Source organism: Gallinula chloropus, assembly GCF_964237585.1.
Source record: "Gallinula chloropus genome assembly, chromosome: 1".
In the NCBI taxonomy this organism is placed as follows: domain Eukaryota; kingdom Metazoa; phylum Chordata; class Aves; order Gruiformes; family Rallidae; genus Gallinula; species Gallinula chloropus.
Window position 1 is genome coordinate 70,392,038 of NC_140085.1, and position 15,369 is coordinate 70,407,406.

General features: G+C 42.5%; 1 protein-coding gene across 6 annotated transcripts in view; it reads left to right on the plus strand.

Annotated features, from left to right (window-relative positions):
• The window catches only part of LRP6 (LDL receptor related protein 6), a gene marked incomplete at its 5' end in the record, with an annotated part of 122,083 nt that overhangs the window by 93,668 nt on the left and 13,046 nt on the right, over positions 1–15,369 (plus strand). For 5 of the 6 annotated variants that reach the window (XM_084276315.1, XM_084276316.1, XM_084276318.1 and 2 more), the window contains 6 exons: positions 1,379–1,563; positions 3,320–3,646; positions 7,073–7,275; positions 8,985–9,196; positions 9,390–9,580; positions 13,978–14,187. In XM_084276315.1, coding sequence (XP_084132441.1) covers positions 1,379–1,563; positions 3,320–3,646; positions 7,073–7,275; positions 8,985–9,196; positions 9,390–9,580; positions 13,978–14,187 — 1,328 coding nt within the window. Of the gene's footprint in view, positions 1–1,378; positions 1,564–3,319; positions 3,647–7,072; positions 7,276–8,984; positions 9,197–9,389; positions 9,586–13,913; positions 14,188–15,369 lie in introns of all 6 variants that reach the window. The other variant, XM_084276314.1, reaches the window with a different exon arrangement.

Genomic DNA, 15,369 nt, shown 5'->3' on the forward strand with positions numbered 1-15,369 from the left:
GTTACAGCAATGCGGAGAGCTCTGCAGCACTTGAACACGTTCCTCCTGCTTCATTTCTGGAAGGTGGTGGCAGCTGTGACAGTGCTTTGTCAAACAGAGGTCTGCTCTTCCCCCAGTGGGACACGTAGACGGCATTCAGCCCTGACATGCTTGCGGGCTGCCTGGACAGGAACATCAGAGGGCATCCAAGACCAGATTGTTAGAAGCAGTTTCTCAGTTATAACAAAAGGTTGCTACAGGTGATTCTAGTTTTACACTGGGAATAGTTTTTTTTCCAAGGGTTTATTACAATTCAATGTTATGTCTCTTCACCACAGGCCAGGAAAAAAAATGGCTTTATTTTTGAGCCCAAATGCCTGTTTTTCCTTTTATCTTCTAGCTGAGATATGTTATTGTACTTCATATGGAGGTTTTTGTGGCATTGCTACCATGGGGACAATTCTAACACTTAGGTCCACACTGTGTGCAACTCAGGAAATTATGCACAAAATACTTGAAAACTTTTAAAGGAAAAGTTGCAGGTCATCCTGGTGTCTAAAGCATGGTTCCCCTTGATCACTGGTATCTGAAGCAACCTTTCCCACTGCAGGGTTGGATGAAACTAAAAGCATTTCACAGCTATTAAAGGATAAAAGAGTAAACGTCGGCTAGCTATGTCTCACTAGTTTTTAAAATGCTGTCAGCTTGGAAGAAGCAGCTAAGCACCAAATGTCAAGTATACAGCCCTCTGCTGTACAGTGCCTAAAGAAAACAAACGTGAAAGTCTGTGCTTCTCCCAGATAAGGCATAATCTGGCACGTGAGTCTAATGGTTCCTACTTTTGCTCCAGTGGAAACACTACAGTTTTGTGTTGTTCTGCCCTTGGCTGAAATGTAACATGCCATTACATAGCAGATTGAATTGGTTGTGTGGAGATGAGCAGTGGCACCTGTTAGCAAAATTACCCTGCATACCTACCTTTTTGTTATTCCTTCAGTTGGTGGACAACTGAATAGAAACAGAAGTGAAGGGCCATGGAAAACAGCTTGCTAAATAACGAGGTATAAATGAAGTTACCCAACTGCCAACTTTTTGCATCTTAACTGATGTGTGTGGATTAGTTGAGATTGAAGTGCTTTCATCTGGAACTTGCTGGTAAAAATCCATCTCCAAGTGGAAAAAATAATGTTGGAAGCATTCTGAGGAATTTTGACTCACTTCCTTGCTTGTATTTTTTAAAAAAATGTTAGTGTAATGAGGTTTAATAAATGCTCAAATTTGCAGCTCTTGTTTTTCTCTTACTGTTTCCAAGGATTTTTGGCTTGGTTTTGTTTTTTTTTTTTTTCTCTCATTCTCCCCATGAGTTCTCTTTTGGATTAAATTGTGTATTCTTTACCAGGTTTATGTACTGGACTGAATGGGGTGGTAAGCCGAAGATTGACAGGGCTGCTATGGATGGCAGCGAACGAACTACTTTGGTACCGAACGTGGGGCGCGCTAATGGCCTGACCATCGATTACGCGAAGAGACGGCTCTACTGGACTGACCTCGATACCAACCTGATAGAATCCTCCAACATGCTAGGTGAGCCCCAGAGCCCTGGGCAGCAACGTGGGGACGGTGCTGCCTTTTCACAGTCCCCTGTGGCAAATTATTTCTTAAATAATGCAAAGACAGACATCTTAGGATAAAAATAGACTTTTCCAGACGCGCACGCCTTTAACTTGTGCTTCTGTAATTGATGTTTATGCAACACAGCGTTTAGCGAGGCCTCGATTTTTCTTGTAGGTGATAGAGTTGCTCACAAAGTCAAAGTTATACAAGCTGTACGTGTTTTTGGTTATATGTAGGACAGAGCTGTCAACTTTCAGTGTTTTGGAGAGTCTTGTTTTGCTGCTCTGAAGAGCGCTGGCAAATATATAACAAACATTTCATCAGTGGATGAAAGGTAGAGAGAAAGCCAAGATAACAACAGCTTATTGGACCTTTTTCACAATGTAAATTAGTACAGTTTGGATTTTAGTTTTTGTTGGTTTCCTCAGGGTTCAGGCTCCCCCCCCTCCAGTATCATGCACACTAAGGAGCTTTTCCTGCCTAGTACAGGTCACCAGGAGGGTGCTATGTCTCATGCTGGGTCCTGTGTGATTGTTTTATAAACTGATTGTTACAATCACATCATCATTATATGAAGGTGGTGTATTTTCTTCCCTCACTGTTCTGGGTAGTGTACTGAGGACCCAAGCCCTCTCAGATTTGCACAGTATCTTTTTTTTTCTTGGGTTTCTTTGTTTTTCTGGGGGGGAGGGAGGGCTGCTTCTTGGCACCCCTAGGAGTGGACTGCTGCCTGTGTGCCATATTATTCAGATTAGCGTTTTCACTAGCCAATATTTAAGGCTGAAGGACTGAGTCTGCTTTAACCAGGATATTGGCATTAGTGGAACAAAGCTAGAAACAGATCCAAACAGTAAAATGTGTTCTAGGAATTATATGTAATGCAAAAGCTTTTCTTCAGCCTCTCCTGTATTTTGGTGCATAGTTGAGCATGGCTCGATGCCCTCCTGTGTAGCACTGGACTGGACTCAGCATTAGAGTTTTATTTTCCCTGTGCCTGTGGCTAGTGATGGCAGAGTATAGGGCTGTGCATCATCCTCTTCTCTGTGCAAAGAGGGAATGATTTCTTGTTTCATAATCTCCTGTTCATTTTCTGTGACTAGACAGCAGGTTGACCTGAGGTAATTATGTGCTTGAAATCTTCCCCCCCTCATGCCCTGCTCCTAATATTTCCACAGTATACGCAGATTAACTGGTTCCGACCCTGACTTTCTGACTCTTCCTGTTATGACATTCCAGAGACAGATCTGTTTAACCTTGTGCATTTAATTTTTCTCATAATACGATGAGAGGTTCCCTCTCTAACCAGTGGGCAAAGACCCAAATGTGATGCGAGAGATGGTGAAGTGGGAATACAGTGTCAGGATCCTTCATCTCCTTCAGCAGGATCCTGTTCATTTCAGGGAGGAAGGAAAGGACAGCAGCTTTCTGAGAACCCTGATCATTTTCAAAACTGAGGTTTTTTTGGGTTTTTTTTTCCTTTAGTAGAGTATATTCTCTTTTGTGAGTTGCAAGCAGGATTAGCACATTTCTGTAACAGGCTCTGACACTTTAGGACGGTCTTTTGAATACTGCAGATTACTTTGTAGTTAACTTTCATAATGATGAAATAGTTACTTTAATTATGGGTTAACCCTTCTGTGCAGGGCACATGTCCAACAATATTAAACAGCATATTGCTTGTCCCCATATAATTGATCTTTTTCTTTCCCTTCCTTTTTGGATACAGGCCTTGACCGTGAGATTATAGCTGATGACTTGCCTCACCCGTTTGGTTTGACTCAGTATCAGGATTACATTTACTGGACAGACTGGAGCCGGCGCAGCATCGAGCGAGCCAACAAGACCAGTGGCCAGAACCGAACGATCATCCAAGGGCATTTGGATTACGTTATGGATATCCTGGTCTTCCATTCCTCCAGGCAGGCGGGCTGGAACGAGTGTGCCTCGAGCAACGGTCACTGCTCCCACCTGTGCTTAGCAGTCCCCGTTGGTGGCTTTGTCTGTGGCTGCCCAGCTCACTACTCCCTGAACTCTGACAACAGAACCTGCAGCGGTAAGCCGTGATGAGCGGAAGCGAAACAGAACAGCAGGCCTGTTCACTGCAGATCTAAGCACTGTACTTGGAGGAGAGAAGGGGGTTATTTTTACATGAGGTGGGGAAGCGTGTTTGCTGATAGGCCAAGTTAAAGCTAATTTCTATTTTTAATACCAAATGTGTGTTTGAAAACGTTTTGGCTCCTTAACCTCCTTTCCCCCATAGGCAGCAGGATATATGACTGGATAAAAATAGGAATAAAAATACTTATTTTTAAATATAAATCTCTAATACTAAAACCTGACTGACTTTTAAGAGAAGATAGGATATTGAAAGCAAAAAAATAGTCTTGCAACATAGCAGTATTGCCTTTTCAGTGACTCAGCTAAATCTGTGCGAGCAAGAAAGCTCAAAATAGTTTTGGTTTTGATCTGTCTTTCAAGCCCTCCTCAACTGCGTGCTTGCTTGCTCATTTATCTGCTTAATTATTTCCAATCTTGCCTGACAGAAAGAAAATGTGTTAGTTTGGTCTATATTCTGGACTTTGCATAGCGTTTAGTTGCTTAAGATTTAATTCTGTGGTAGCAGTGTTTGCTGGCTGATGGGATGCTGAGGTGGGCCACTCTTGCACTCCTAAAAGTATTTCTTCCTCAGTGAGGAGAGACTCTGCTCCACGGCCTCCCCAGCTCTTCAGATTTCTGATCTCAGTCCAGACAAGCCCCATTTTTCTTTATTGTTGTGCAGAATACAAACCGCAGAGCCCCTCAGGCTCTGTGTAATTAGTTTCTAACCAAATAATTTATCCATCTCTCAATAACTGGCTGCCAGTGAAGCTCTCATAATTTTGGCAGCCACACTGGATGGCTGATTTCCACTGGTGTCATTCACATTAGTCAGTGGGTGAAGAGATTCATGGTACCAAGAGACAGATTGTATCTCATCCACATTATGCATGAGTACAGAGATCCAGCTGTTGTTTTAAAGCCAGAAGCAGGGCAGCTTGTTCCATGAATGCCACCTCATGGCATTTTTTAAAATCAAGCTCTTTGGAAAACTCTGCTTTTCTCCCCCACCATCCTGCCCCATGTGTTGTGTAGACCTCCTTTCCTTTTTTATTACAAGGGGCACTTACATGGCAGATTTTTGTACTGGAACTACCCTGCACCTTCCTGCGAGTTAGAGGCATGGCTGGCACCTCTCTGGTGATGACTGGGATTTTGTAGGTGGAGGAGTTTGACTTCCAGCGGAGAATAAGTAGCAAAATTATCACAGTTCCTGTATTCTTGTGAAAATGCTCTTGGAAACAAAGGAAGGAGAGAAGTACAGGAAATATGTTGTGAGCAAATCGAGCCGTTTCCCCGCGGTCCCGTTTGGGGCCGTTTATGAGGTATTAGGAGTTCTCCCTCTGCCGTGTTCAAACCTGGGAACTTTCCAACTTCTCATTTGTAGGTAATTGGAGACTTAGGCTTCTCTGTGTATAATTTAATTTCGTTCTTGGCCATTATAATTGAAGCATGAATTGTTTTAACTTTCTCCTGCCTGTTTTACTTGCTTATGTACTTCTGAACACTGTTATTAGCCCAAGCCCTTTCTGCAGGCCAGTTCCTCCTTTCTGGACTGCCCTGCTCCTGCATGCATAGATGCTTTTAATTACGGGAAGGACACACTGCTCTGAGATCTGGTATCTCATCAGGCCTACCACGTGTTGTGTAGTTTGAAGACAGGATTGCACAAGGGACGTGCTCCTTGCACTCCGTTTGCCTGCCAAAAATACAGTTAAATTGCGTGACTGTTGGGAAGGAGAATGATGAAAACTGGGAAGGGATTTCTGAAATTGTTACTGTTTCAGAGATGTGGGAATTCAAGGGGGAAAATTCTGCTGTTGCTTTTTATAATGAGCCATCAATTCAAAGCTGGAAGCCAGGCAATCTCAGGCAGTGAGAGGGTGCCTTTGGGGAAAAGGGAAAGGGTTTTAGGTGCTTATAATGGTGTGTTTACCTACACACTTCTATCTTAAGCTTTTTTCCTATTCCATTACTCTCTTAACTGCTCAGTAAGGATACTGATGTTTTCTGAAGCTATTATTTTGCTGTACACATTCATATAAATGTGGCCTTTTTTTTGTGCTTTCTTGTACAGTTTAGATCTAAGTAGAAGGCAGCTTAAATTATTGGAGAAATATTTGGAGGAGAAATACGGGTTCTCCAGAAAGTGAAAATACCTTGCAATTAGGCCTGATTGTTAGAGGATATTAGGATTGAGTGTTAGTTACCAAGGACCACCCCCTCCCAACAGCCAGAATAAATGTTCAAAGCTTAGGCCTAAAATAACAACGCAAGGTGATGATGTTCTCTGGAAGACTTTTGCTGCCTCCCCTTTCCAAGGTGCTGCCTTACCTGTTTTACAGGCTGGATTGAATGAATGCAGTGTCCCACTGCTAATCTCTCCAGACTTGTGCTCTAGAGAATTGATTGTACAAACTTCAGGGAGGCTGCAAGCTGCATTTCTGGCTGCTGGCTCTTGTGCTGTCTTGCACAGCAGTGGCTTCAGGTAGACCATTACTGAAAAGAACACTGTGGAAAGGCAACATGCTTTAGCTACCTGCTCTGGTTTCTGACCCAGTTATGTAATGCAGGGATAATATCTTTTTAATGATGTGTTAAACGCCTTGTGCACTTACTGTAAGAAACAGCTGGTAAACTGCAGCTACATGGGGTGAGGAAGTTTTACTTTCTGGTGTTTGATGGCGTATATATAAGGAAAAAATTGTCCAGGAATTTTTTGATGGACATCTGGAAAGCTGGAGCAGAGCATCAGAGGGTTTTTTTCCTCCTTACAAGTTAGCATTGCCAGATACCCTAGAAATAAGATATATAAATTTGTTAAGAGGGAATAGATTTTCCTCCAAAAACACAGCCAGCACACACCTAAGATTTTCCTGTGAATTAGTTGTTTCGTTCTGGTATAGGCAGGAAGAGGGTTTGTGGGAACAGGACCTGAACCATTCTAATGGCAATCTTTTCCCTGGGACCTCTGAATAAGCGACCAGTGCTGGCTTTTGCTTAGCTTCCTCTGCAATTAAAAGTATACCTAGCAAAAGCTTCAACTCCAGAACAGCAGAGCTGCATTTCCCTGGGACCCCATTAAGAAAGAAAGTTTGTAGTTCCTTGAGAGGCATGGCTGACCATGCTTCTTTGAGGTGATTTTGACATTTAAAGTAAAAGAGATCATTTGAAAGGCTTTCCAAACACATCAGAGGTTGAGCTTTTTGTTTTGATTATTGGGGGGGGGGGGGGGGGAGCAGGAAGGGGGAGAAGGGGAGTGAAATGAAAGATGCTGTTTGATTCTATATAGTAGTTGTCATCATTGAACATAGAAGTATCCAACATCATTGCTATCTGTAACCCTTTCCCCCTCCTCTTTTTTTGCTTTTAACCCATCAAGCTCCCACAACCTTTCTGTTGTTCAGTCAGAAGAACGCGATTAATCGCATGGTGATAGATGAGCAGCAGAGTCCAGATATCATACTCCCCATCCATAGTCTCAGGAACGTTCGAGCCATTGATTATGACCCTCTGGATAAGCAGCTGTACTGGATTGATTCACGGCAGAACATCATCCGGAAGGCGCAGGAAGATGGCAGCCAGGTACCCTGGGGGTGATGGGGTTGCTGGAAGACCAGGAAGGCATGCTCTACACCCAGCATGAATTATTTAGATATATGGACTTCCTGGTGATTACTAGCTCTTACGTGGCAAAACAATTGGCATCTGGAGTTTCTGGAGTCCTCAGCCAGTAATTTGGGAGGTACAACAGGAAATAAAACATGGAAAACAGGCCAACTTAATGCACCTTAATGTATCTTTATTTGCTCGTCTTTATTTGCTCAACGCTGCCTTTTGGCTGGGGGGAGCTGTTGAAAACCTGTATTTGAGAGAAGTGAAGCATGGGTGGGAAGGTTCTTGGGAGAAACTCGTCGTGTTGGAGAGGTGGAAGAGCTGCAGATGAGCAGGGTGCAGGGGCATTGATGCTGTAATGAAGCAGGTGGGACTTTGTGAGCACACGCTGTGCCTGAAGCCTCACAGGCCCTGGTGGGGATAGGAGGAGGGTTATTGTCAACCACCGAGTCGAGTCACTGAGTGAGGAGGTTGAAACTAGTGACCTGTAAGAGACTTGGCAGGCTTGGAAAAATGTATTTGATGGGGAATACAAAAAAAATAGAGTAGGGTAAAAAGCAGAAGGTGATACAGGTTTAGTGAGGTTAATTGTGAGCAATGACTTACTCATTTTCACATTTTAAAACAGATTTTTTTTTTCTTCTTTCTGATTTTTTTATATATTTTATAAATAACTTAACAGCCAGAACTAGTCAAAGGCATCAGGTTTTTGCCAGCTTCAGCAGACTAAACAAATGTAAGACTGGTAGGCACACCCTTCCATAGAGTTGACAAGCCAAATAAAGTTAGGCAAATTTTATAGTGAAGTTTAATTTGGGGTGAGAGGGTGGAGGCTGCTCACCTGAAAAGCATGAAGTTTTCCAAAAAGATTTTGTAAGGCTCTGTTTTGTGAGTTATCAATCCTCTTAATATTTTTTTTTGAGAGGTTCATTAAAGTTGTCAGGTTTGCCTTTCATTGTAGGAAGACTATACAGTTTCTTTCCTTAAAAATAAAAAATAAAAAAAAATAAAGACATGTGGACTGCACAGGTCTGGCCCAGTAGAAGGCAAGAACTTTTAAGCAGAAAGGTTTTAGGTGGAAATGCTCTAAAGTCACTGTTGTAGCTGACATCTCTTCTGTCTGTCAGCAGAGCTGCCTTTCCATTTATTATCCATCATCATGTTCCCCAAGCGTGGTGGCGGTGATGGTGGTGGAGAATGAGGCAGGAATTTCAAGTGAGGTCTGACCTTGTTTTGCCAGTGGTTTCATCCGCTCAGCTGCAGCTCTGGGAATTAGTGGTGATGTGTTTGTGTTGTAGAGTCCCAAATGTGCCAGGTTTGGGTCTATCCAAACCAAACTTAAGAGCTGTCAAGTAAGCAGAGGATGTATGTGGAAGCTGACCCTGAATCTTCATTGTAGAGACAATTTTAACTTACTGGACAAATTTTCTAAGTCTTATGAGCTGCAACCAACTTACATGATTGCCATTGCAAAGTACCATCAGGACTAAGTGTCTACATCTGACTAAAGGTGGTAGAGGGGCAACTGGACCTGTGTGTCTCCTTACCTTATGACAGTATTTTGTCCGTCTCCTTTTGCTGAGCAGTAGCTGGGTGCAGTGCATCCATAGTAAATAAGATTTCTCACGTTGAATCAGATTAAATGCTTTTCTGCGGATTGTTTTTCCTTTCTTTTGTAGAGCCTCACTGTTGTGACAAGTCCAGTTCCCAATCAGAACCTAGATATGCAGCCCTACGACCTGAGCATTGACATCTACAGCCGCTATATCTACTGGACCTGCGAAGCCACTAACGTGATCAATGTGACACGCCTGGATGGCAGACCCATGGGAGTGGTGCTCAAAGGAGATCAAGATAGGCCCAGAGCGATTGTGGTGAATCCAGAGAAAGGGTATGTAGCTGAAATAGCAAAGTGGGGAAGTTCAGGCTGAAGGTCGTGAGAATCAAATTGTTGTCTTGCTGCTGGGTGGTTCCTGTTTGTCAGAATAAAACTCTCTTTGGCATTTGTTAAGATGTCTTTGTCATATAGCAAAAATTTGGAAAGATCAAATATTTTTTTTTTCCTCTAATTGTTTCTATTCCAGATACATGTATTTCACCAACCTTCAGGACAGGTCTCCTAAAATTGAGAGAGCGGCATTGGATGGAACTGAACGAGAGGTCCTTTTTTTCAGTGGTTTGAGCAAGCCCATAGCCTTAGCTATTGACAGCCAGCTAGGCAAGTTGTTCTGGGCTGATTCAGACCTGCGGAGAATTGAAAGCAGTGACCTTTCAGGTAGAGTAGCACTTTAATTCAGTGATTCATTTGCGTGGTGTGGGTGTGGGGGAATGCAGAGAGGGGTGTCGTCTTTTCCTTCCTACTATAAACAGTCTGTACTGTGATTCTAATCGCTCCCTAAATTCCCAGCCAGGGAATGTATGTGATTCATGCAGCTTGTCTTTACAGTCTCATGCCTCTATCTATGATTTGCATTATTAATTGCTATGCATGCTATTTAGTTTCTCACTGCAAGACCTTTGTGTGGTTTCCCAAAGTCAGTTCACAAATAAATTGCAGCAATTTTTGAAAGGGGAGAGAGAGGATTGTTTTTAAAAGCATTGGTTTTGGTGCAGTAATCTGTCAAGCAGGGGAGAGTTTCCCATTACTGGAAAAATCTTTCCTGCAGAGTAAAACAGCAGCAGGTGTGCAGAGCAGTTATGTTCCTGTCATTTAGGGTGAAATTATTTGAGAAGGGGGAGAGCAGATCTAAATCTCTGTTCTCAAAAGGCAAAACACTCTTCCAGCTATGGAATTCTCTTTCCCTGGTCCCTAAGGTTGGTTATGCTGCTTGTCTGACCTCCTCTATGAGTTGATTGGGCTCACTTAACCACAGAAGCAAAACAATAACCTAAGAACAATATACAGAAGAAAAAAAAAAAGAAATAGAGAACAGCGTTCTGTTGGTTTCGAAAGTTGAATTGGGCCAGCAAGAGTCCAGCAAGCACCTAGAACCAGAGAGGAGGCAAAGTCATGCAGTCAGGTATCATGAGAGAGGCTGAGATGTCTCTTATTTACTAGCCAGATCCAGCAAGCTGCTGGATCCACCCAGCTGTCTTGTGTGGCTTTGGCAATAGTTTTCTGTACGAGCAGGGTTGGTTGCTGCTGATGGAAGTGCTGGGACATTCTGAGCATATACATGCCCATCATTGTTAGGTGGTGGGGTACATGCCTCCTCACGCTGCTGCTAATGGAGAGCAATGGCAGAATTTCTCTTTCCTCTGCAGTTAAGTCCATCACCAGCTTGAGTAGTGCATGTCCTTGTACTTCACCTGAGTGTTGCTCTGCTGTCAGAAGCCATAAGTACATGCATAAGGAAATAAGGATACATTTTGCAATCTGCGAGTGAGTTTGAAAAACTTAACGAGCATGGTAGTTTGTAGTAGTAATGTCTCTCACTGATGATGTGATACCTTCATTCAGATCAGCAGCGTGTAATCCCAAGGACACCAGTGTGATTTTCAGCCTTTTATTAAACTGCTAGATTAAGCTTTTTTTTTTGAAAGCACTTCAGTTTTTCTAGATGACTAGAATTGAGGCGAAGCAAGATAATAACTTTTTTCAGTGATTACCATGGTATGTCACTGGAAGCTTCAGGGTAACTAATGACCTGCAATATCCTGGCTGTTTACTATTTTATGTAGAGGACATAAGCTGAATTGAGTTAGTGAATTACTTTGGGTTTGGTTCAGTTCAGTTGGTTTTGTTACTGGGTTTTTTTGTTAAAAAGTGGCATGGCATATCCCAGTATGTTCTAGGCTATCCCAGATCCAGGGTCTGCATGAGCAAAGTCATGGGCAACGGGAGAACATCATACGTGTCTTCTTTCTCTCTTTATGTCTGTTATCTGCCACATATTAGGACAGCAGAGGAGGTCATTAGTCTAAATTCTCATCCAGTCTGTCTTCAATGATTCTGCATATTTTTAAAGAGACGTGGCTGTTGGATCCCCAGTGTTGTGTAGCAAAAGCTTGCCATGTTTTCAAAGAACTTGAAGAAAAATAATTCTAAAACCTCTCTTGCTTTTTTGGCATTTGCACCACAAATAGCTTGCTGTAATCACCAGGATAAATTGCTAACTGCTGAGATGCATTCTTGTGCTTAGGAATGCTGATTAATAGGCTCCTTTGACCAGCAGAGTAATTTTTCTGCATGTTAGCTTCTTAAAAACATGCACAGCCTCTTGCTCTGTCAACTCTGTAGATGCCAGCACCCATAAAGAGAAGGAGAGCTAGAATGCCTTTTATGTGATGCAGTCCTTCTCTTCCTCCCTGTCCTTCAGGCATGCAGTTAGGACTCGGTTATGCTGCCCAAATGGGAGATCCTATTGAAGCTAACCAGATTCTTCACATGATTAAGGGGTTGTTTATGAAAAGATGACTGGAATTAGCTCCCTGCCATGGAAAGTATTTGGAAATTAGTTCTTCTATTCCAGAATAATTAGGGTGATTGGGAAACGTCCAATGATTGTGGAATTCAGTAATTTCTGTTTGGAAATAGAAAGAGCTATGGGTGTGTCCTAATTTTTCTATTTATTTGTTTGTTTTTAAGTCTTTCTGTAAAAGGTATTGCTGGAAAGAGAATGGTCATGCCAGGAGACAAAGCTTCTCTTGATCACATCTCCCTTTCATCTGACATTCCCAATAAAGGGCACTAGCACCCTGATGAGCCAGCTTTGGATTTTATTGTTGGTTTATGGAAGGAGGGATTTCAGTGTCTCGGTTTAGTCAGTAGTAGTCAGTTACACATGGTCACAAATATTAAAAAGAAAGATTAAGACATTAAGGGAGTAAAAATTTTAAGCTTCAGAGTTTTTGGAGCATACTGCAAAATGCCGTGCTGATTGACGTGGGCATGGCAGAGCAGGGAATGTACAGACTCCATTTGGGTAGGTCAGGGTCTTCATTTCAACTGTATTCCTTCCTCTCATCGTTGCAGTTTCCCTATTCCCAGCTTAGTTGTTCTTCTCGAGGTGCAGGTTGGTGTTTCTTACCGTTTCCCTACACAATGAGTCATATTCATGGGGGTTAATACATGGTTGCAGTTATTTGGTTTGACTTACATCACTCATTTCTACATCAGTCTGGGAATAGCCTCCTTTGGAATCCATCAGCCTCTTTGGTTAATCAGATCGTTGCTGCTGCTGTTCTGAAGCGGTGGGCGAGAGCCCAGTCAAGCTGGCAATTAATATTTTAATTTCCGTGTTCTGCTTTAGGTGTTACCACCTTCTAAATGTTTGGAAGGTGACTTAACTTTGGAGCTCTGTATGCATTTAGTGAAAAGGAAATAAATCTGTTTTCCATAGTTGGCTGTATTTATAAGTCATCATCACTGACACACTTACTTAAATTCCCTACAAGCCCAAAAGCGCTTTTTCTACTAATCAAAACAGAAGGGTAGATCCTGCTTAAAGTATAAAATTATAAAATATAAGTGTCTTTTGTGCTGTAACATTATCTTGTGTGGGTATGGTAGAGGCATGGTCGAATTTTTCTGTGGTATTCAGTTGTATTAGTATATTTTTGCAGGGCAAAATACAAAAACTTCTTGGATGAACATATGCACAGCTATTGTCTGCTGTACTAAAAGTAAGAAACATAGGAGTGAGGCCAGATATCTGAAACACCAGGATTTGTATGTAAATTTTCCAGCTATGGCCTAATTTCAGACTATGATATTATTTCAAAATTGAAGCAGACTCCTTATTCTTGTGAGTGATTTTATGCTCAGAGTCTGGTGAACCTCACTGAATATTTGAGTGTTAATGACCATGTCATGTCATGCAAAATAAACCAGGGATTAAACATCACTCTTGAGCTCTCAGGTTTTGAGTAACCTGTTTTCCTTCTGTGTATGAATTACAAAGTCTTCACTGTCTTTAAACCAGTGTTGGACTGCCTTCATGCAGAGTGTTATCCATGAAATGTGGCAGTTGCTCTTGACTATATTTAATGCTAGCTAATACAGTGTAAAAGTCAACAACAAATACTCTTTCAAGGTGTAAGGGTAAAGCCTCTTGGCTGCTACTGATGGTTGCTGAAGAAACTGAGGAAAGTAAGCCTTCACTAGGAAGAAAGGAGCGTTCCCAATTTGAAAACCTTAGTGAAGATAATGTAGTTGAAACAAAAGAATATGGGGAAGTCAGAAGTCCAAGTGTTTATCTTAATCTCATAATTCATGTGAAAAGTACTAACTACCTGGTCTTCACTTGGATTTTATCATAGACCAGTTTAGCTCAAGATGGTAATCCACTTTCTTATTCCCCGTTGTATGCCAAGACACAGCAGTTCATCTCTCCAAGAAAGGACAGAAGACTGAAAAGAGTTACCAATTCCTGTCATATCAATAAACAGCTGGATAGGCTCATGGGAGCTCAGTCCCCAACTCCAGAAGCTTCTTAAACACACTCAGTGTATTTGAAGCACCAAAACTACCCTTTTGATGAAAGTAGAAGAAAAATTTGATCATCTGTCGGCAAAATGCATCAGCCTTGCATCACAGGGCCCAGGATTGGTTGTGGTTTTACCTGGCAGTGTAAAAGAAGTGGAAAATAGCAGTGTGGGTAGGGTAGAAAATGTTTGTCATGGCTCAACTAGAATCAACTTACATGCTCACCCGTTCTTTCCCTTTGGCAGGTGCTAACCGGATTGTTTTGGAAGACTCCAATATCTTGCAGCCCGTGGGACTAACTGTGTTTGAAAACTGGCTGTATTGGATTGACAGGCAACAGCAGATGATTGAAAAGATTGATATGACTGGTCGAGAAAGACGTACAAAGGTCCAAGCTCGTATTGCACAACTCAGTGACATCCATGCTGTGAAAGAGCTCAACATTCAGGAATACAGTAAGTGCAATCCCTGCTTGCAAGTGCAGGCAGTGCCCCTGGGGCTCAAGGCAAGGAGTGGCCACAGAGAGATGAGCCTGTTTTGCCTTGTCACTGGTCAACATCAGTGCAGATCGAAGGCACCAGATGGTATCATTTTGTGTCTGTACATTGCTAGGGTACAATTAAGTTTATTTCCTTTGGGTGGCCAGCAGTGGACTTTTCAGTGGTCTGTGGAGACAGGACAAGGTGCAGTGGCCTCAAGCTGGAGCAGAGGAAGTTCTGCACCAATATGGGGAGGAACTTTTTCACAGTGAGGGTGACAGAGCCCTGGGACAGGCTGCCCAGGGGGGTTGTGGAGTCTCCTTCACTGGAGATATTCAAGACCCATCTGGACGCCTCCCTGTGTGACCCGTCCTAGGGAACCTGCTTTGGCAGGGGGGTTGGACCTGATGATCTCTGCAGGTCTTTTCCAACCCCCACAGCTCTGTGATTTTGTGAAATTTGTCACAAACCCAGCATCACATTTTGTTGCTGATGACAGCTTTATTGGTAGTCCCATACAGGCACCTGGCATTTGAGTGTCTGTAGGCACAGTGGAAATGTCCTGTTACCCCTAGCAGAGGATGTGTGGGATTGCAGCTGACACACACTAGTGAATCGCTATCAGGTGTTTACTCCACTGAGACAAGCAGGGCTCTGGGGCCCTTTTATTAGCAGGAGACATTTCAAGGGGCTGCCTGCCTCCAAGGCAAAGTGATCAATTTCTGTTGGAGGTAATTTGTAGTGAAAGTAAATGGCAGAGGGGCAGTGTTGTGTTGCACTAAGAAAGCAGATGTTAAATAACAATTTTTGCTGAACATGGCTGCACTTTCTGTTTTCTGTTTATCAGGATATAGCCTTCCCCCACATACAGTTGCTCGAAATGATGGGAGCTGGATGGTTAAAGCAGTGAAGCTCCCATCATCGTGGAGGAAACAGGCTTGGTTAATGGGCTGTGGTGCATGCCTTGGAGAAATATGTAGAAAAATGTCTGGGGATGTTTAATTAAAGCATCAGTGCAGACTACTACTAGTTTTGTTTGCTATTAATCTCAGTACATCTGTCAGGAGTTCCAAGAGAAGTATGTTGTCCTTATTAAACATTAAAATGAAGAGACATATTTATCTAGAGCATGTTAATTTGAGTTTCAGAGACACTGTG